Source organism: Narcine bancroftii, chromosome 1, assembly GCF_036971445.1.
Source record: "Narcine bancroftii isolate sNarBan1 chromosome 1, sNarBan1.hap1, whole genome shotgun sequence".
Taxonomy (NCBI): Eukaryota; Metazoa; Chordata; class Chondrichthyes; order Torpediniformes; family Narcinidae; genus Narcine; species Narcine bancroftii.
Window position 1 is genome coordinate 486,533,768 of NC_091469.1, and position 22,502 is coordinate 486,556,269.

The 22,502-nt window shown below is 47.0% G+C and overlaps 1 protein-coding gene and 1 long non-coding RNA gene across 5 annotated transcripts in view; one reads left to right on the forward strand and one right to left on the reverse strand.

Annotated features, from left to right (window-relative positions):
- The window catches only part of arhgap39 (Rho GTPase activating protein 39), a 579,720-nt gene that overhangs the window by 1,967 nt on the left and 555,251 nt on the right, over window positions 1-22,502 (reverse strand). For all 4 annotated transcript variants that reach the window (XM_069914962.1, XM_069914964.1, XM_069914963.1 and 1 more), the window contains 3 exons: window positions 21,077-21,276; window positions 14,388-14,479; window positions 1,304-1,473 (listed from right to left, as the gene is read on the reverse strand). In XM_069914962.1, the coding sequence (XP_069771063.1) occupies window positions 1,304-1,473; window positions 14,388-14,479; window positions 21,077-21,276 (462 nt within the window). The remainder of the gene's footprint in view (window positions 1-1,303; window positions 1,474-14,387; window positions 14,480-21,076; window positions 21,277-22,502) is intronic.
- On the forward strand, window positions 105-22,265 carry LOC138751954 (uncharacterized). Its single transcript, XR_011350287.1, has 3 exons — window positions 105-707; window positions 14,109-14,312; window positions 20,525-22,265. It is a non-coding gene; the product is annotated as an uncharacterized lncRNA (long non-coding RNA).

Here is a 22,502-nt window from a genome sequence, read left to right on the forward strand (position 1 = left end):
GACATTCTAAATGTAGTAATAATGGAACCTTTTCCTTTACCTTTATGATGTAACAGTAAGAGGCAACCCCCCTCCCTCGATCAATTCTCAATTCTCACCTTCCCTCTCCTGCCCTCCTATCCATGTCCAATCAGCACTTTTGCCTATTGACCTGTGCTCCTCCCCTTGTCCTTTCTTCCCTTCTCCCCCAACTTTTTTTATTCAGGTGTCTACCTGCTTTTAGCTTATACCTCGAAGAAGGACTCAGGCTCAAAACGTCTGTAATACAGTATTATGGACGCTGCATAACCTGCTGAGTTCCTCCAGCATTTCTGTGTTTTCAGTGCAAATGAGTGATGGGGTTTTTAGGACAACATGAGCGAGTGGTCATTTTAGGCATGTGTCAAGTGATGGGGTGGAACAGTTGGACAAACACAGCCAGGTCCATTACAGGGTCCGACCTCCCATCCGTGGAAGACATCCATGGGAGGCACTGCCTCAAGGAGGCAGCTGACATCATAAAGGACCCCCACCACCCTGGTCACCACCTCTTCTCACTGCTCCCTTCAGGCAGAAGATACAGAAGCCTGAAGACCAGCCCTTCTAGGTTCAAGAACAGTTTCTTTCCAACAGCTAATAGACTCTTGAATCTCCCCTTGTTGCACTGATCAGGGTCTGCTCTGACACCACAAAAGGACAGTCTACACTGCTGTAACAACACTTTTTGGGTAAGACTGTTGCTTCACTTTTTTTGCACTAGGATCTCTGTGAATATTTAATTTCTTTCTGTCTAATGTATTTATAGCTCTTTTCTCATTCAATTAAGTTTATTATCATGGAGTATTTGTTTACAAGCACCTGTTCAACAGCAGCAAGTAGGAATGTCAGTGCATATGCTCACTGTACAATGTGTATGACAATAAACTCAGTGTAACGATTGTTATCTCTAAGACTCTACTATTTGTTTATTTATTTGTAATATATGTATACACATGCAGCTTATTAATTGTTTGTAATGTGTGTTTGCATGTTTTTGACGAGGACTGGGGAACACTGTTTCATTTAGTTCACTGGTACTCAACCAGTTGTCCATGGCTTGTTCCCATGTGGGACTTTAAAAATGTTAAATAAAATATTTTAAATTAGATGAAGATGTGTTTTTTACAGAGCTCCCTTTGGAAAATATTGATCGGTCATTGCCACTAGTGGGCCATGGCATGTTTGGCCGGAAGCCAGGTGGGCCTTTGACCGAAAAAGGTTGAGAACCGCCAGAGTTGTACTTGTACAATCAGATGATAATAAACGTGAACTTGAACTACCGTACCTGTAGAAAGCGGATGAGGTAGCCGAGGACCAGCCGGTTGAGCTTGGGCAGTGAGTGGACAACTGCAATGGCTGCCTCCGGGTTTTCGTAGTGGGTGATGGACTGCTCGTAAAACTCGTGAGGGATGAGAGGATCCTCTAGTTCACGATACCACAGTTTCAACAAGGAGGCTGTCAGGAAGTATAAAATATGGAGGAAGAGAAGGGAGAGGAAATTCCATGTCAGCCTGATTTCAGATTTTGGCAGCTTCAGCTGTTTACAGATACCAGGGTCTGCCTGTCCCCCAATAAAAGATCTTCAGACAACATGATTAGCGGTGGTTACCGCACCAGCAACTGGGGCCAGGGTCCGAATCACGTGCTGTCTGTAAGGAGTTTGCATATTCTCCCTGTTTCCCTCCAGGTGCTCTGGTTTTCCCCCACGTGTTCAAAAACATACTGGGGGTTGTAGGTCAATTGGGTGTAATTGGATAACACGAGCTGGAGGGCCGAAAGGGCCTGTTACTGTGCTGTATGTCTAAATTAAAATAAACTAGTTCAGACTTCATATTCAAAGAGTCCTGAAGCAGGATTGCAATTGATCCAATTCTAAACATTGTTGGATGTTTTTTCCTTTAATAAAACACATCAATTGAAGTTATACGTAAAGAGACCCCTCTGACATGAACAGGTTTCTGATGCAATGCTCCTACACGTACCTTGATGCAATTCCACAGCAGAATTTGCAGGAATTGAAATGAAACCAGAATCTCATGTTTGGTGTTAAACAGGAAAGTTTGCAGACGCTGTGATTGTAGAACAATACACAAAGATGCTGGAGAAATTCAGCAGGTCATGCAGTGGAAGTCAAGCATAACCAATGGCTTGGGCCTGAGGCCTTTGTCAAGGTATGAGGAAAAACCAGGCAGGTGTCTGAATAAAACGGTGGGGGAGATGGAGGAGAGGAGGGAGGAGGGGCAGGGTCATAGATGGATAAAGGTGGGAGCGAAGAAGAGATAAATGATGAGAGGTAATAGGAACACCACCTAATGTTCCATCTGGGCACTCTCCAACCAGACAGCATTATCATCGACTTCTCCAACTTCCGTCAAACCCCTCCCCCAAGTCTCCCTTCCTCCAGTACCCCATCCCCTTCCTTTCCCTCTCCATTTAGTGAGCTCCCTCCTCCCCCATCACTTCTCTTCCTCTCTCCCACCTGTTTGTCTGTGCTTCTTCCCCTGCCCCTTTCTCCCTCCTCTCCTCTCCCAACATTTTTTATTCAGGTGCCTGCCTGCTTCTTGCTCGCACCTTGATGAAAGGCCCAGGCCTGAAACGTTGCCCTTTACTCCCTATAGATGGTGTGTGACCTGCTGAGTTTCCTCAGCATGTTTGTGTGGGGCACATCTAGAATCCTGTGTGATGGAGAAAACCTATTCTACCTACTGGCATCAGTCCTGTTCATAAACAGAATGTTTCCTGTCCTTTCAGTGTTTGGCTGAAATGAACCATTCAATACCCTTTGAACAGCAATAGCAAAACCTGCATTTATTGTGACATCTTTAATGCAACCAAAATAAATCCCTGGAGCTCAAAAATAATTGGCAGAGAGATAAAGAAAGGCCTATTGGCATCAACAAAATAACTATTAACCCTTTGGACTCTGGCCATTTTTAACCTTTCATTGTATATACTCCAGACTGGGTCCATGGGTAAAGCTTTAGAGTACAGTATAAAACCAGGACAATGTAAAACTGAGACCACATAGAAAACCAGTCTCAGAGTATATGTGCTTGTTGGTAGTCCCAGAAAACTGGGACAAGGTGTCCAAATGGTTAATTCAAATTATCCATAAGTACATGAGGTATGGATCAGACAGAAAGACTGCACAATTTTCAATTAATCACAGAAACCCCTTTCAAATCTTACATAACTATTCCAAAATAGTTCTGGAGAAAGATAGGATTGCTCCAAACGTTAAGGTCCTAAAATGGAGCAAGAAGGAGAGACTTTCAAAGGCGAGCCCTCAAGAGTTCAGGCAAGGCAAGGCTGGCCAGCTTAGGGAATCTTGATTGACGAGGGATCTGTTCGGGAAAAGGAGGTGGATTTTAAATATCAGTAACCTTAATCCAGCAAATCCCTTGGTGAGTATAAGCAGTATAGCGGTACACTTCATGGGGAAAGCATGCAGGTGAAAAGAGGGCATGAGATGGAGCTGGCAGAACTTTGTATAAATGGGCATCAGCAAGGTTGTTTGCAAAGTCCCACATAGCAGGTTACTCTGGGAGGTGAAATCACGTGACGTCCAGGGTGAACTGTCCAATTTGATTCAGTGCTGGGTCCACTGTTGCATGTTATCTGTATTAAAGATGTAGTTACATGGTTAATAAGTTTGCAGCTGTCACCTATATTGGTGGTATAGGAGAACGTTGTTACAAATTAAAACAGGATCTAGATCACCCTGGGAAGTGGGCCAAGGAGTGGCTGATAGAATTTAATTTGGAGAAGTGTGAGGTGATGCATTTTGGGAATTCAGATGGCAGCGAATGGTAGGGCCTGGGAGAGCGCTGTGGAACAGAGAGACTAAAGTGTGCACATGTGAGGTCAAAAGTAGACAAATCCCTCCCCTACCCCCCCCCCCCCCCCATGCAATCGATGTGATCTACCGAGATCGTTGTATGAAGAGGGCATGCAAAATTATTGAGGACCCCTTCCACCCTGCACACAAAATCTTTCAGCTGCTCCTGTTGGGGAAGAGATCCAGGAGGATCAGAGCTAGCACCACCAGGTTGAGGAACAGCTTCTTCCCACGGGCAGTGAGAACGCTGAACGATCAAAGGAACGGCTCACACGAACCAACCGAGACTCTCACATTCATGAAACAACATTTATTTATTTGTTTTAATAAAGTGTTTGTCCTTCATATGTATTTATTGTCTGTATGTGTGTTATGTTTGGTCGGGTTGTATACAATTCAATCGGATGACAATAAACTTGACGAAGTTAGTGATGAAGGCATTTAACACACTTGCCTTCCTTGGCAGGGACATTGAACACAGGAGTTGGGATGCCTGGTTAGAATTGCAAAAGATGTTGCTGAGTCCACACTTATACTTTGCACGCACTTGTGTTCTTGCTCAATCAGAGGACGGATATCATTAAGGTGGGAAAGGATGCAGAAAAGGTTCCCAAGGATGTTGCAGATATTGAAGGGCTTGAATTGTAAGAAGACACTGGGTAGGCTGAGACATTTTTCCCCTGGAAGATGATGGGTGACCTGACAGAGATGCATAAAATCAGAAGCAATATAGATAGTCATTTCTCCAGAGGAGGAGAGTATAAAATAGAGGGCAGAGATTTAAAGTGAGAGGAGAATGATTTATAAGGATCTGAGGAGCACCTTCTTCACACAGAGGGTGGAGCGTGTATGCAACGAGCTTCCAGAGGAAGTGGTATTAGCACCGACAATTGTAATATTCAAGAGACATTTAGACAGGTAAGACAATAGGGAAAGGTTGGAGGGATAAGAGCCAAACATAGGCAAATAGAACCAGATAAATCATCATCTATGGTCTAGTGAATGAGAGAACAGGGTTGAGGGCCTGAATGGCTTGTCCCTCCTCTGATTTCTACTGCTCCAATTGTTGTGGATCTTGGTACCATTGTATAGGACCCAAATCTACCAAGACAGTGTGATGGCTGTGGTCTGACAGTCATTCCACATCACAAGGAATCAAGCCCCTATCTCTACGGTCTCTGAACTACGAGATTGAAGCCGCCCTAAACCGCCCACTCCTGTTTCTGCATGAGAACTGTTCCTTTTTGTTGCCTTGGAGCAAAGCCAATCTTGTAGAAAAGGGAAGGTATGAAGCTGATGTGTTGGTCAGTAATGGGGCCTTGTCCCACTGATTTGCACCCATACCATATCTCTCCATACCTTTCTCATCCATGTACCTGTCCAAAGTTTTCTTAAATGTTGAAATTGGGTCCACTTTCACAACTTCAGATGGCAGCTCATTCCACACTCCTACCACTCCCTGTGTGAAGAAGTTTCCCCTAAATTTCTTCCCTTTCACCCTTAACCCATGCCCCCCCCCCGTGAAACACGAAAGTCTGCTGACACAGTGGCCGAAGTAAAAATCACAACGCTGGAGAAACTCAGCAGGTCAAACAGTATACAAAGATAAAGATACAGGACCAATGTTTCAGGTTTGAGCACTTCATTGATTCACCTTTTAGGTGAAGGTTATGTATCATCTGAACGTTGGTTCTGTATCTTTATCTTTGCAATATAAAGTACAGTGCTGAAGAGCCAGCTCTTCAGCGCTTGACGTCCTGCTTTGCGGAAACTGCCAAAATGTTTGGCCTGGAAGTCAGCCTGAAGAAAACTGAGGTCCTCCATCAGCCAGCTCCCCACCATGACTACCAGCCCCCCCACATCTCCATCGGGCACACAAAACTCAAAACGGTCAACCAGTTTACCTATCTCGGCTGCACCATTTCATCAGATGCAAGGATCGACAATGAGATAGACAACAGACTCGCCAAGGCAAATAGCGCCTTTGGAAGACTACACAAAAGAGTCTGGAAAAACAACCAACTGAAAAACCTCACAAAGATAAGCGTATACAGAGCCGTTGTCATACCCACACTCCTGTTCGGCTCCGAATCATGGGTCCTCTACCGGCACCACCTACGGCTCCTAGAACGCTTCCACCAGCGTTGTCTCCGCTCCATCCTCAACATCCATTGGAGCGCTCACACCCCTAACGTCGAGGTACTCGAGATGGCAGAGGTCGACAGCATCGAGTCCACGCTGCTGAAGATCCAGCTGCGCTGGATGGGTCACGTCTCCAGAATGGAGGACCATCGCCTTCCCAAGATCGTATTATATGGCGAGCTCTCCACTGGCCACCGTGACAGAGGTGCACCAAAGAAAAGGTACAAGGACTGCCTAAAGAAATCTCTTGGTGCCTGCCACATTGACCACCGCCAGTGGGCTGATAACGCCTCAAACCGTGCATCTTGGCGCCTCACAGTTTGGCGGGCAGCAGCCTCCTTTGAAGAAGACTGTAGAGCCTACCTCACTGACAAAAGGCAAAGGAGGAAAAACCCAACACCCAACCCCAACCAACCAATTTTCCCTTGCAACCGCTGCAATCGTGTCTGCCTGTCCCGCATCGGACTGGTCAGCCACAAACGAGCCTGCAGCTGACGTGGACTTTTTACCCCCTCCATAAATCTTCGTCCGCGAAGCCAAGCCAAAGATAAAGTACAGTTTGACCTGCTGAGTTTCTCCAGCGTTGTATTTTTACCTATGTCCTCTGGTTTGTGTCTCACTTAACCTTAGTGAAAAAACCCTGCCTACATTTACTCTGTCTACACCCCTCATCATTTTAAATACCTCTATCAAATCTCCTCCTCATTCTTCTACGCTCCAGGGAATAAAGTCCTAACCTATTTAACCTTTCCCTGTAACTCAGTTCCTGAAGTCTGGGCCACATCCTCTTTCTATCTTATTGATAATCTTTCCTGCAGGGAGATGACCAAAACTGCAGACAGTGCGAGACAAGAAAGAAAAATCTTCTCTGGGACCTAAAGAGTTATTGCAGAAGCAAGAATGAAAAGCACGGCATGAATTCTAATCAGCTTCCTCACTAATTACAGCATTGCGCAGAACAGTTAGTTCATGTCTTCAAATGCTTAAGCAACTCCTTTCTGCGCTAATAGTGTCCCACGGGACACTGCATGCCAAAAGGTGCCTTATATTTAATTTGTTAGAATGACAACAAAGAAATGTAATGTAATGTCATGCCATTTGTTAGCATGTCCTGGTCTCCTCTCTTGCAGCCAGACAATGATAAGCATCCTATTTTCAACACAGCTGCTGCTGGTCTCTGAGTGATTGTCATTCAATACAATCTATTCTGGTCTGCTTCCCACTCTCCCTCGTTTCTTTGCCATCATCACATCTACCCCCCCCCCCCCCCCCCCACCCCCTTGTTTGAAGGCACAGTCCCCACAGGAGTTACAGAGAAGTTCTGCCTGCTATTATCTCTGATCTATGGTCTTATTCCACGTTTGATTCATGCAGGCAAAGGGAGCAAAATATAACCTGAATCTGACTCACAAATCTTGACATTTTGAGGTGAGACCATATACCAGGGCATGCCTTGAAGACAGACAAAGCAGATGCTGGAATCTGGAACAAAGACAGACTACTGGAAGAACTCAGTGGGACCAGCTGCATCTATGGAGGCAAAAGATGTTTCGGGTCGACTAATAGTTCTCCAGTGAATAATGGCAAACTGACCAATTTCCTTGTACGTCAGTACTGTCAGGAATTAGTCCAGCTTGCCTTCCCTGCGTAAACAATGAGAAACTGAAGGGACTCAGTGGGGGAGGCAGCAATCCAGGGATAGAAATGGTCAGTCAATGTTCAGGCTGGGACTGTTTATGGGAAGAAAATTTCTTCCTGTAGTGAGGCGCTACTGCAGAGTGGGAGAAGAATGAGAGAGAGACACACACACACACACACACACACACACACACACACACTACACACACACACACACACACACACACACACACACACACACACACACACACACACACACACACACACACACACACACACACACACACACACATGAGCTCTCCAGCCATTCTTTTAGAGACCCAGCTTCCCGCCACTGGGCCCGATTTTCCCGCTGCTGTGGGCGGATGTGACGTCACCGGCGAGCTGGCCTTTGCTTGGCCATGGTTCCCGTCATGCAGGCTCCTGGCCCGTGAAGCCCATGTGTGTTTGCAGACTTTCTGGGCTTTCGTGTTAGTCCGCCATTTTGAGTGCCGGTTCGCTTGCCAGGTAGTGGGCTGTTACATGACCCACCCCCCCTTTCTTGCCCCCACCCCCCCCCCCCAGAAACGGCGATGCAGACACGGTTATCATTGGTTGTGGTCTGCCTTGGCTTGGGCGGCCTGCCCCTGTGATGTGGTGGCTGTGTGCTGACTGGTTGGTTTGCATCTAGGTGTGCCGATTTGAGGCGGTAACCTTGCCACCCAAGTGTTTATCAGGACTCTGGAGCAGGTCTCCGTTGTTGTCTCTTTCTGTGGGACTGCTTCCGGCCATCTTGTGAAGCGATCAACCAATGTCAGTAGGTATCATGCTCCACAGGACACTGGCAGTGGTCCCACAATGCCAATGTGTATGTGGCTGAACTTTCTTCATGCCGCCTCGAACAACTGGGGGTATCTTTGGGTCCACCTGCTGCGTTTCTGCCACGGCCGTATAATCTATCCCCTGGGACAGGGTCTGTATGCTTTGCACCATTGGTCGTGATAAAGCATCGACCACCTCGTTGGTTTACCCAGCTATGTGCTTGACGTCGCTGGTGTATTCTGACATATATGTCAGGTGCCTCTGCTATTGAGCTGACCAGAGGTCTGACATTTTATTAAATGCAAAATTCAGTGGTTTATGGTCTGTAAAATCTTTGAATTGTCTTCCTTCCATAAGGTAGTGGAAGTATCAGTATCAAAGGTGCTGTATTTAAGCTCAGGTGGACAAAGGTGCCTGCTGAAGAAAGCCAGAAGCTGCCATTGTCCCTAGACCAAATGTTCTAGCACTCCTCTGACCACCGTGCTGGATGCGTCCACCGTGAGGGCTGTCGAGGCGTCAGTCCTGGGGTGTACTAGCAATGTGGCATTGGCTAGTGCCTCCTTCGCTTTCTCGAAGGCCGCCGATGATTCCTTGTCCCAGGAAATTTCTTTCTTCTTCTCTGCCATTAATGTGAATGGGGGCGCATGATGCGGGCTGCTGGTATGAAACGGAGGTAGAAGTTGATCATACTGGCAAATTCTTGTAGGCCCTTCACCATGTGAGGTTTGGTGAAGTGCCTAGCAGCCTCTACCTTTTCTGGCAGCAGTGTTGCTCTATACCTTGCCTATTAATCCTGTGGCTCAGGAAGTCAATGGTTTTGAGCCCAAATTGGTATTTGGCAAGGTTGATTGTTAGGCCAAAGTTGCTCAGGCTGGTGCATAACTGTCGCAGGTGGGCTGCGTACTCCTTGTGGTTGCGGCCAAGATGTCATCCAGGTAGATGAATGCGAACTTGAGATCCCGTCCAACCGCATCCATCAGCTGTGTTTTTGAGTCCTAAGGGCATCCTCAGGAACTCAAATAGGCCAAACAGGCTGAAGGGGCCGGTCTTTGGGATGTCATCTGGGTGGACAGGAATCTGGTGATAGCCCTGGACGAGGTTGACTTTGGAGAATATGTGGGCCCCCTGTAGATTTGCTGTGAAATCCTGTATATGCGGTACAGGATATGTTTGGCATGGTGGCCTCGTTCAGGTGACGGTAGTCTCCACATGGTCTCTAGCCTCCTGCTGCCTTGGGCACCACCTGCAGCAGAAAGGCCCAGGGGCTGTTGGAGCGCTGCACAATCCCCACTCCTCCATCTTCTTGAACTCTTTCTTGGTGAGGTTGAGCTTTTCTGGGGGGAAGCGGCGTGCCCTGGCCTGAATCAGAGGCCCAAGAATGTGGTGCCTCACCCTGAGCTTGGGCTCGGTTGAGGTGAAATGTGGCGCCACTATGGAGGGGAGTTCTGCTAGGATGTGGGGGAATTCATTGATTGAGTCAGGGTGGGGTTTTGGTAGCTTTGCCTCGCCCAAGGAAAACATTTGGAATGTCCTGGCGTGTACCAACTGCCACCCTTTCAAGTCTACCAGTAGGCAGTGTGCCAGGAGAAGGTCTGCACCCAGGAGTGGTTGTGAAGGTCCACGACAAGCAGCTATTGCTGAAGTGAAGTGGGTGCCGAAAGTTTGGATGCTGCTGCTGTTCGCTCCCCTCAGGGCGAGGCCCAACTTCCTGTTATAGGTGTTGTAGGCTGAGGGGGGGGGAGTATGCTGACCTCTGCCCCGGTGTCCACCAGGAAACGCTGACCTGAGAAAGTATTCCAGATGTACAAGAGGCTCACGTCAGGGCCAGCCGCCCTGTCCATCAGTCATGGGTAGCCATTCTTTGGCTTGGCTTCGCGGACGAAGATTTATGGAGGGGGTAAATGTCCACATCAGCTGCAGGCTCGTTTGTGGCTGACAAGTCCGATGCGGGACAGGCAGACACGGTTGCAGCGGTTGCAGGGGAATATTGGTTGGTTGGGGTTGGGTGTTGGGTTTTTCCTCCTTTGCCTTTTGTCAGTGAGGTGGGCTCTGCAGTCTTCTTCAAAGGAGGTTGCTGCCTGCCGAACTGTGAGGCACCAAGATGCACGGTTTGAGGCAATATCAGCCCACTGGCGGTGGTCAATGTGGCAGGCACCAAGAGATTTCTTTAGGCAGTCCTTGTACCTTTTCTTTGGTGCACCTCTGTCACGGTGGCCAGTGGAGAGCTCGCCATATAACACGATCTTGGGAAGGCGATGGTCCTCCATTCTGGAGACGTGACCCACCCAGCGCAGCTGGATCTTCAGCAGCGTGGACTCGATGCTGTCGACCTCTGCCATCTCGAGTACTTCGACGTTAGGGATGAAAGCGCTCCAATGAATGTTGAGGATGGAGCGGAGACAACGCTGGTGGAAGCGTTCTAGGAGCCGTAGGTGATGCCGGTAGAGGACCCATGATTCGGAGCCGAACAGGAGTGTGGGTATGATAATGGCTCATTACGTTTCCCTGAAATGTGCAGTGGGGGGTGGCATCGGAGGGTCTCTGTACCCCACTGTTGGTGGTAGAAACAGTATTGTGCATCAGGAGAGCCCACTTGCCTTTCCGTCGTCGGATGCAGCCTCATTGGTCGCTGCGTGCGGGGCCTAGCGACTTGCTCTACCGATGCGCTGTTGTCCCCCTTTGCTCTCCAGAGCACGACTTTCAGGGGGTCGCTGACGTCCTCATCAGCCAACAGCAGTTGGACGTCCTCAGGCAGTTGCTCCAGAAAAATCTGCTCAAAGAGCAGGCAAGGCTTGTGCCCCTCGGCCAGAGCTAGCATCTCGCTCATGAGGACGGATGGAGCCCTGTCCCCCAGGCCAACCACGTGCAGCAAACAGGCAGTGCACGCGCCTTGAGGGCCCAAAAGTGCGCGTTAATAGCTCTTTCAGGGCCTCATATTTGCCCTGTTCTGGAGACTGCTGGAGGAAATCAATGACCCTCGCTGCAGTGTCCTGGGCTAGCGAGCTCACCACATAGTAGTACTTTGTGGAATCGGTGGAGATCTGGTGCAGTTACGATTGAGCTTCTGCCTGTTCGAACCACACCTGTGGTTGCGATGTCCAGAATGTTGGCAGTTTTAGCAAAACTGCGTGGAGCATGGACGGATTGGTCATTTTCAGATCCAAATTCCGTTCGGACCAGTCGGGGACACCAATGTAGCGAGGTGCTACTGCAGAGTGAAAGAAGAACGACACACATAAGGGTGTGAGTGAAGTCAAGGCTGATTTATTGATCTCCCCAGCCCTGCTTTTAAAGTCCCAGCTTCCCACCACTGGGCCCCATTTTCCCGCTACTGCAGGCGGATGTGTCGTCACTGGCAAGCTGGCCTTTGCTTGGCCGTGGTTCACGCCATGCAGGCTCCTGGCCCGTGAAGGCCTTTAGTGTGCGCGGGCTTTCTGCCATTTTGAGTGCCGGTTCACTTACCAGATAGCGGGCTGCTACATTCCTATGATAAGGAGACAAAAACTGCATAGAAAATAAAAAGCCGGATGGAAGAACTGTGTGCGAGTGAACAGGTTACTGGTGACAGCACAGTCATGGACTCCTATGAGACCAGAAGACATTGGAGCAGAAATAGGCCATTCAGCCCACTGAGTCTGCCCTGCCATTTAATCATAAGCTGCCTCATTGTGTGGCCTTCTCCCCTGGCTAATCTAAAACCCCATCCTGCTGTAGCAAGATCTCCTTGCTCCACTGCTCAAGTCCTCTTGCAACCTTTTGTTTTCTTAACTCCTTGTTGCATCTGAACAATATACAAATGTGCTGGAGAAACTCAGTGGGTCATGCAGCGCATATAGGAAATGAAAGGTAACCAACGATTCGGGCCTGGGCCCTTCATCAGGTATAAGAAAAAGAAACAGACAGTTGCCTGAAAAAGGTGGAGTAAGGTAGGAAGAGGAGAGGAAAGATTAGAAGCACAGGATTACAGGTAAGAGGTGAATATAGGTGGAAGTTAGAAAAACTAAAGTGGGGGGCAGAAGGCTATAATGGGTTAGGAGAAGGAAGGGAAGGGGGTGGGGAACTGGAGTCAAAAGGATAGGGAAAGAGAGAGATTCGAGGAGGGGGAGTGAGGTTAATAGAAATCGGAGGTCAATGTTAATACTGTCTGGTTACAGTGTTATATGGTGAGCTCTCCACTGGCCACCGTGACAGAGGTGCAGCAAAGAAAAGGTACAAGGACTGCCACATTGACCACCGCCAGTGGGCTGATATCGCCTCAAACCGTGCATCTTGGCGCCTCACAGTTTGGCGGGCAGCAGCCTCCTTTGAAGAAGACCGCAGAGCCCACCTTACTGACAAAAGGCAAAGGAAGAAAAACCCAACACCCAACCCCAACCCACCAATTTTCCCCTGCAACCGCTGCAACCGTGTCTGCCTGTCCCGCATCGGACTTGTCAGCCACAAACGAGCCTGCAGCTGACGTGGACATTTACCCCCTCCATAAATCTTTGTCCGCGAAGCCAAGCCAAAGAAACAGTCTACTGAGACAGCATATCAGGTGTTGTTCCTCCGGTTGCACTTCAGTTCAGCTTCTGCCGATTTCCCTGTTTATCTGTTGCATCTGAACGCTTGCTTTCAGTGACGAGCTTACATCTAAGTCCTGTGGTACTTAGCCTTCTGGCACTATTCGCATCAGGGCTGTGTTCTCAGCGTGCTCCTGTTAGCTATTCAGATAATTGGCAGTTCTTTTGCTTTTCAAACCAAAGAGGATCACCTCACATTGAGCCATGTTTAATTGCAGCTGCCATACATCTTCCCACTTACCCGTTTTACTATTCTCCCCACTGTTCTCACAATTCTCCTCCAGAACTGCTCTCTGTCATCATGTTACGACGAGGCCTGCTCCTGGAAGAACTGAGTGCGAGTGAGCAGGTTACCGGTAACAGCACAGTCACTAACTTCCAGAAGACAGAGGAGCAGAAATGGGCCATTCAGCCCATCAAAGTCCGCCATTCAACCATGAGCTGATCCATTCCCCCACTCAGCCCCACTGGCTGGCCTTCTCCTCATAACCTTTGATGCCCTGGCTAATCAAGAACCTATCAATCTCTGCCTCAAATACACCCAATTACCTGGCCTCCCCACTCCCTGTGGCAACAAATTCCACAGTTTATCGCCCTCTGGCTAAAGACCTTTTAAAAATGTATATATATACAACAGTAACAGGCCCTTCTAGCCCATGATCCCATGCTGCCCAAATAACCCAATTAACCTACAACCCCCCTAGATTTTGAAGGGTGGGAGTGCCTGGAGGAAACCCATGCAGACATGGGTAAAATGTACAAACTCCTTACAGCGCCAGATTTGAACCCAGGTCACTGACGCTGTAATAGCATCGCGCTAACAGTGCCACTCGCAGTTCGAAGCGGACAGCCTCCAACCCTGAAGTCGTGCCCTCTTGTCCTAGACTCTCCCACCATGGGAAACAACCTTTCTACATCTACTCTGTCCACGCCTTTCAACGTTCGAAAAGTTTCCTTCATTACTTTGCTCGAGGCCGAGGGTGACCGATTTGGCAGAAACGATCCCTTTGTGGTCTGTGTTGGTTTTAGTGGGCAAAAAATAATTTTCCTAATTGTTGGACAAATGTGAGTTCTTGATCAAAATTATTAAGAGAACTTTTTTATTCCAGATTATTTAATTAAGCAAATTGAAATGAAGAATCTGAATTCGTCTTCCCTGGATCAGTAGTTCAAGTCTTCGGAATACCAGGAACCTCCTGCTGCCAATATGTAAAAATCTTTGAAGGAAGGAACTTGATGGAGACATGGGACAACGGCTGTGGCACTAACGCTGACCTGTACCAACTCGAAGATCCATGTTCAATTATAAGCAGGTGACAAGAGTTTGAACTCTCCAAAACTAGCTGCCCTGAACTACGATGGGCAGTTATACAGAAATGTGGTGTTACCTGGAACATGGGGGTCCGTCAGCCCTTGGGGGATAACCCACTGATCCACTTGCAACTTGAGAGCATTAACCTCATCGATGTCCCCAGGGACCCTGCAGAGAGACGGGGCACACAGATCTCAGTAAAACTGCTAATTGCATTCGGATCCTTTTGTCAGTGAACAACTGCCCACGTGCAACACACTTCGTCAAATGATCTCCCCTTCTTCCCCAACCAACAAATGCAGCCTGATTCAGAGCCAAAATATTACCAAAGGAAGTCTGATGTACCAGTGCAGGGCTGGACATTTCACGTCATGATTTGAGGTGATTTCCATCTTTATCAGTCCTCTCTGGAAGGCTGAGTAGGAGGGGTACCGGCTGAGGTTGGGTGAGACAAGAACTAGAGGACATGGGTTAAGGATGAATGGTGAGATGTTTCGGGGGATCTTCATCGTGCAGAGGGTGATGAGAGTATGGAATCAGCTGCCAGCTGAAGTGGTGAATATGGGCTTGATTTTAAGATTTAAGAAAAATATGGATAGGTACATGGATGGGCGGGAGGTGGGAAATGGAGGGATAGGGTCCAGATGCAGGTCATTGGGGACTAGGAAGGACCATAATCAGAATCAGAATTTATTGACATAAACAAGTCACGAAATTCATTGCTTTACAGCAGCGTCACAGTTTATATAAAACCATCGTTCAAAATATAAAAAAAAGTAGTGTGAAAATATAAATAAAAATATAAAAAAAAGTATTGTGTGAAAAGTCAAAGTAAGGCCAGTGTCTTTGGTTCTTTGATCATTCAAGAGTCTGATGGCAGAGGGGAAGCAGCTGTCCTTGAGCTGCTGAGTCTTCAGCCTTCTGCACCTTTTTCCCCGATGGCAGCAGAGTGAAGAGGGCATGGCCTGGGTGGTGGGGCCCTTTGAGGATAGAGGCTGCTTTCTCATGTTGATGTCCTCGATGGAGTGAAGACTGGTGTCCGTGATGTCGCAGGCCGAGTCAACAACCCCTCTGGAGTTTTCTCTTGTCCTGAGCGTTGGTACCTCTATACCAGACAGTGATGCCACCAAGCCAGAATGCTCTCAGCTGGTCTTTTCAGCATTTATAGGAGGCAAAGATCTATCGCTGACATTTCGGGCCTGATCCCGTCTTCAAGGAAAAATCAGAAAAGGCGGAGGCCGGAGATGTCAGAAAGTCTCAGAATTCAAACCATGGGGGAGGAATCCAGACCAACAAAAGGTGCTCATTGGATGTAATAAGGGACTAGGTAGAATTGATCATATCTGTGCGAAAGGTGACAGGGAATGGAGAGACGACAGGGGAATAAGGGGATGGGGGAAGTTTTTTAACAAAGCCAGAAAAGCCATCCAGTTGGAGGGGCCCAGTCAGAAGATGAGGTATTGTTCCTTCAATTTATGGGTGGGGCCTCAGTCTGGCAGTGCATGAGACCATGGACAGACATGTCAGCAAGGGAAGGGAAATAGAAATGGGCGGCCACTAGGAGATCCGCGCTATTGCGGTGGACAGAGCCGAGGTGCTCAACGAAGTGCTCTCCCAGTCTGTGTCCAGTCTCTCTGATGTAGAGGAGACCACAGAGGGAGCACCAGATGCAGCAGACAACTCCTGCAGATTCGCAAGTGAAAAGTCGCTTCACTCGGAAGGACTGTTTGGAGCCCCGAATGGTGCTGAGGGAGGTGGTGTGGGCGCAAGTGGGGCATCTCCTGCGGTCACAGGGAGGTAGGTGCCAAGGGGACGATTAATGGGGAGGTTGGAGTGGTCAAGGAACAGCATGGATCTCCCAGTGACCACCAATTTCAATTGCTGACATGTTTGTCCGTGGTCTTGTAATGCCAGACTAAAATCACCCATAATTTGGAGGAACAATACCTCATCTTCTGACTGAGAACCCTCCAAACAGATGGCATTAAAATCGACCTCTCTGGCTTTTGATTAAAACCCATCCACCCCTTTTACCCCGTCGACTCTCCATTCCCTGTCTCCTTTTGCACAGTCATGATAACTACACCCAATTAACACCGGCGGGGGGAATACCGTGAAGTGTGTGACCCATGGAGGCAGCACTGTACTTTTTTGACTAATGTTGAAAACTTTGATTTTAAAATTTGTGGACGGGGAAATGATGGTTTGACTGATCAAGTGTTGTCAAGCAGTCCAGGGAAGAGTGGGAGTTAGGTACATCATTGCCTGGAGAAGGTGCATCAAACATGTGAGCTGAATAGAAGGGTTTCTACAATTAATTTCAAAAATCATTGCCCAAATCACCCCTTGAACTTGTTTTGACTTAGAATGCAGTACAGGAATAGGCCTTTCGGCCACAATGTTCATGCTGTACAAGATGCCAAACAAAACCAAACCTTTGCTGCCTGATGGATGTCCCTCCATCCCCTGCACATTCACATGTCTATCTTGAAGCCTCTTAAACTCAACCATTGTATCTGCTTCCACCATTATTTCTGGCAGCCTGTTCCAGGCTCTCTGTGTCCAAAAGATTGTTCTGCACATCTCTTTAAATTCCCCTCTCCTCTTGGAAGCATGTAATTTATTGTGCGAGAGCAATCTGTGAATATGATGGTCTGCCATCATGTAATAGTACGGAATGTAATATTACACAAAATAGCTTTTGGCCTGCCGTAAGGCAGACAAAGGGTTGCCATTAGTGTCTCCTGGCATCCTTGCAGTAAGAGAAGCAAATGACAGTTCTTTCAGCCTCCAGTGCTCCTGCAGCCTCTGCAGTCACTCCTGTTTGATCCATCGGCAACCCGAGCTCCAGATCCAAACCTCTGACTTGATCAGGAAGCCCTTAACTCCAGAGCCCCTTTGGGAAACCCTTCTTGCCCTCACCACCCTCTTGAATCCTGGCTTTGATACCTGGTTGCCACGAGCCAGTCTCCAGCACCCTACCAACTATGCAGGTCCCCTAAATGAAAGTGGCCCGCAGCCTGTATGGTCCCCTCAGCAGACACTGAGCCTCAGGTTGGTCCGCTGCTGTGGTCACCGTCCCGTAGAGCCACCTCCTCTGCATTTCCTTCTCAAACTGAGGGTGGTCTTCTTATTCCTTGTGTCTGCTGCTCCCTCAGTGTTTGCAACCCCTTATGGCTGCTGCCCAGTACAGGCGTCACCGTCTTGGGCACAAACCCCAAGGTAATGCAGGATTTTACTTACAAACACTGTCAGCTCCTTTAACAGGCCATTTCGAGCCTGTATGCAGCTGCTGGCATTAGGACCAGCAGATAAACCCTTTAGAGCAGTGCTGTGTCTCCACTCTCCTGGGTCTGCACTGTGGGCAGCCCTGCCGTTACAGCAGCTTTCATTTTTTTTTCCAGGTCTCATGTCAAGATCAGGTCTCAACTCTGAAATAAACATTGCTTTCATTTCCTTTCCCCACATCGCTTGACTCAGTGCCCAAAATTTCATCACTCATTTTTAAACATATCCAATGATCGTCTGTTTCCCTCTGCAATTAACTTCTGAATTAAGAAGTTCCTTTTGGTCGTTAAGAAGTTACAACACAGATCGTTGATTAGCACGGTCAGAGTTGGAGTAATATGGGTTAAAAATTGGTAGCTCCAGAAAGAGTGAGAATAAATGGATCTTCCTCAGCCTGGCAAGCTGTGACTAGCAGGGAGCTGACAGATTTGACAAGCCCCAACTATTTACAATCTATCTGAGCAATTTAGCTGAGGATACCTAAAACTATTTAATAATAATTTTACAATGACACAAAACTGTCTTGCATTCCCACCCATCTCTACATTATCAGACAATGTGGACGAACCACTCTAAGGTGGTTCTCGTCTGTGTATATGTGCAGACGAGATCACTGATTTGTTGGGTTGTATTAATACAATCAGATGATAAATAAACTTGAATTTGAAGGCCTTCACACAGGTGAAGTGTGAGATGGTATAAGGGGATTTGGAGATGGAAGTAATGCACCAGCTAAGGTGCTGATACAGGAGCTGGGCGCTGGTGACTTTCCACAACCTGAGTGGGATGTAAATCAGCTACAAGGGGTTAGAGACAAGCTGAGTTCGTGGGCAAAAAATCTGGCAGATGCAAAATAATGTGAAAAAAGGTGAGGTCAACCATTCTGGTTGGATGCAACAGAAAAGAAAATATCTTTAAAATGGAGAAAGATTGGCAGTGATGGTATGTGATTTAACTGCGATCATTGTTTAGAGAGCTCGCAAAATCTGGGAAGGCCCCTACCACCCTGCACGCAGCATCTTCCAGCTACTCCCAATGGGGAAAAGACTCAGAAATATCAGAACCAGAACCACCAGGCTGAGGAACTGCTTCTTCCCACGAGCAGTGAGAATGCTGAATGCCTAAAACAACTCCCTGTGACTCTTTTATTTATTTATATATAATATTTAATGTACAATATGTATACAAGACATATATATAGGTTCTGTGTATATGTGCAGACGAGATCGCTGTTTCGTTGGGTTGTACTAATACAATCAGATGATAAATGAACTTAAATTTGAAGGCCTTCACACAGGTAAAGTGTGAGATGGTATAAGGGGATTTGGAGATGGAAGTGAAGATGTTCTATAGGGCCTTGGTGAGATTGCTAAGACTGGAGTGCTGTGAACAGTTTTGTCCACCCTACCTAAAGTAAAAAACCAGCTGCCATATGTACGCATGTAATAGTCGAATTTTGTGGACCAAATATTAGGGTAAAATTTAGCAGGTCGACTATTACGGGCATACTACTTTTGACTGTGGTAAGTACCTGCAATGTTCGGGGTACTGGGAGCTCAAATGAGTGGGCAGCCTGGACCAGGTGGTAAGTCTGTGCTCAAGGAGTTGGGACCTCTGATAGGTCGGCGGGCAGCTGGGGCCTAGATGAGAGTCCACAGTTGGGGGCGTCAGGAGCTCCAGCGGGCAGGCGACTGGGGATGATGTAAGAATCTGCTGTTGGAGCATCAGGAGCTCAGATGGGCAGGCAGCTGGTCCCTAAGCAGAGTCCATGGTCAAAGGGTTGGGGTCCAGGCGAGAGTCCACAGATGAGGCGTTGGAAGCTCCAGAGGGTGGGCGGATGGGGCCAAAAGTATGGTGGTTGACTTTTGCATATGAAAAGTAGTAGGTTTTTGGCCTAAAAATAGGGGGGGGGGGGTTGACAATTACACAAGTAGTATAATAGTCTACAATGGCTGGACAGGAGAAGCCAGAGAGCAGTGGTGGATGATTGCTTCTCAGACTGGAGACCTGTGACTAGTGGTGGGCCTCAGGGATCAGTGCAGGGACCATTATAATTTGTCATCTATATCAGTGATCTGGTTGATAATGTGGTAAATTGGATCAGCAAATTTGCAGATGACACTAAGATTGGAGGCGTTATGGACGGTGAAGAAGACTTTCAAAACTTGCAGAGGGATCTGGACCAGTTGGAAAAATGGGCTGAAAAATGGCAGATGGAATTTAATGCAGACAAGTGTGAGGTTTTGCATTTTGGAAGGACAGACCAAGAAAGGACATACAGCATAAATGTTTGGGCACTGAGGAGTGTGTTAGAACAGAGGGATCTGGGAATACAGATACATAATTCCCTGAAAATGGCGTCACAGGTGGACAGGATTGTAAAGAGAGCTTTTGCCTTAATAAATCAAAGTACTGAGTACAGGAGTTGGGATGTTATGATAAAGTTGTATAAGACTTTGGTTGAGGCCTGTCTGATAGGAGAGAGAAGGGGAGGGGACAGAGAGCTGGAGGAAAGGAGACAGAGGGATAGGGAAAGATTGAGACTTGGGGGAGGTGGTTGATGGAAATCGGAGAAGTAGATGTTAATACTGCCAGGTTTGAGAGAGAATTCAGACAGATTAGAAGGTATTCCTCCAATTTGTGGGTGACCATGGTTTGGACAGACATATCGATGTGGGAATGGAGAGTGAAACGATGTCCTGGTCTGCATCCAATCTCACTGATGTTGAGGAGGCTGCGTCGAGAATAGACATGTTCTTACATATTAAGCACAATTTTGTGAAATTATAGATTTCTGAAACCGGAGTAATATACCTGCTGAGTAAGTCTGAAGATCAAACACATGAGATGTTTGTTGATTATAAATGGGTGTTGGAAAATGTAGTCAGCTCTTTTTCACTCATATTCTTTTGTTTCTCATCTCAGACAATTATTGCACTAGCCTGGCCAGTGAATTGGAGTAATGATTGGGTTCAAAGGAGAGGAGTTGGAAGAGGCTAATTGGAACATTATCCAAGGTGTTCCAACAACTCTTGATCGGTTCAACAAAAATCAGCAAAGCTATTACTCTTGACTACGGTGCTACAATCTCTACAGAAAACTGTGGCAGCCTGAGCTCAATAGCAGTCGTCTGGATCTTATACCACACTGGACGTTCATGATCTAATTGAATTGGAGCAGACTTTAAAACAGAGAAACACAGACATTGGGTGTATTTAAGGCAGAGATCGAGTGGATCTTGATTAGCCAGGGCATCAAAGGTTCCGGGGAGAAGGCCAGGGAGTGGAGCTGAGTGGGGAAAATGGATCAGTTCATGATTGAGTGATGGAGCAGACTCAGGAGGGTGAATGACCTCCTCTGGTCCCTGCCTTAACCTGGACAAAGTGATGGGAAATGTCCAAGTGAATAAGATCCAATGGAGGGTTGACAGTTACCAGACAGCGCAAGGGGGAGTTAATATTGACTGAGAAGAGTTACCTGAAGATGCCTTCAGTCTCCGCTCCGTTGAGTTTCAGCACCTCCTCTGAGAGACGGGTTTGTACCCAGGGCAGCTGCCGGTCTGAATAGTGTTCATCCTGCATGTTCATGATCTCTTCCAGAGAGCTCCCAAACATGGAAGGGCAGAAGACAGCATTGGTGGCATGTCTGATCTCATCTGCACTTGGTTTGCGTAGACCCTGTTGGGACACAAAACAAACAACAGCAGCTCCTTTATTCTCATTCGTGACGGCTCTCCCATCTCATGTTCTACTTTGAAGAGTTACAGCTATGGAGCTATGTTCTCTGAGATCAACAAAGGAATTATAATTTGCACCACAGGAACCGGACTTGTGGTTGAACAGAGGTTCACAGCAATCATGATCCAAAAAGCAAGTCCAAAGATTTAGTTTAAACTTTATTAAGTAAGTGCAAGATACGGTATGACATCAAAAAACTTGGCAAACTTCCACAGATGTGCCATGGAAAGTGTGCTGCATCATGGTCTGGTATGAGGCCACCAATACCTCTGAGTGTCAGCCCTGTCACAGGGAATGCTGTCGTCGGAGCGCAGCAGCAATCATCAAGGTTCCACACCTCCCAGGTCATGCTCTGTTCTCATTGCTGCTATCAGGAGAGATGTACTGTATCGGGTCAACAAGACTCGCACCACCAGGTTCAGGAACAGCTGCTCCCCCTCCACCATCAGACTCCTCAACGACAAAATCCATCAGAGACACATTTCAGGACTCTGATATTATTTATTATTGAACACATTTTTTCTGTATTGCAGACTTCTTTCTTTGTTAACATTTCTCTCTTTAGTGTACTCATCTTTTTTTTTTTAAAGACTCTTACCTTTGTACCTTTGTACCTTTGCACAGTCAGTTTGCTTACATTTCTTTATTTGTTTACATGTGTACATTTTTAAATTTTTTTAAATTTTTCACACTATAAACCACATTGATCAAGATACATATATTTTTCTTTTCAAATATATAGTGTCGTTTTCTCCCCCCCCTCTTCCCATCCCACCCTCCCTACCTCCACTCCCATTCATTTAAAGTACAGAATCTAAGATACATTAAACCCGTCAAACAATGTTGTCACTCAATAAAAATAAACAAGAAATTCCACTGAGTCAATTCTTTTCATTTCCTTCTCCTTCTGTCATTTTAGGTGGTAGATGTCCCCGGTAGGTTTTCTCTATTGTGTTTCATGTAAGGCTCCCATATTTGTTCAAATATTGTAATATTATTTCTTAAATTATATGTTATTTTTTCTAATGGAATACATTTATTCATTTCTATATACCATTGTTGTATTCTCAAGTTATCTTCTAATTTCCAGGCTGACATAATACATTTTTTTGCTGCAGCTAAGGCTATCCTAACAAATCTTTTTTGTGCACCATCCAAATCAAGTC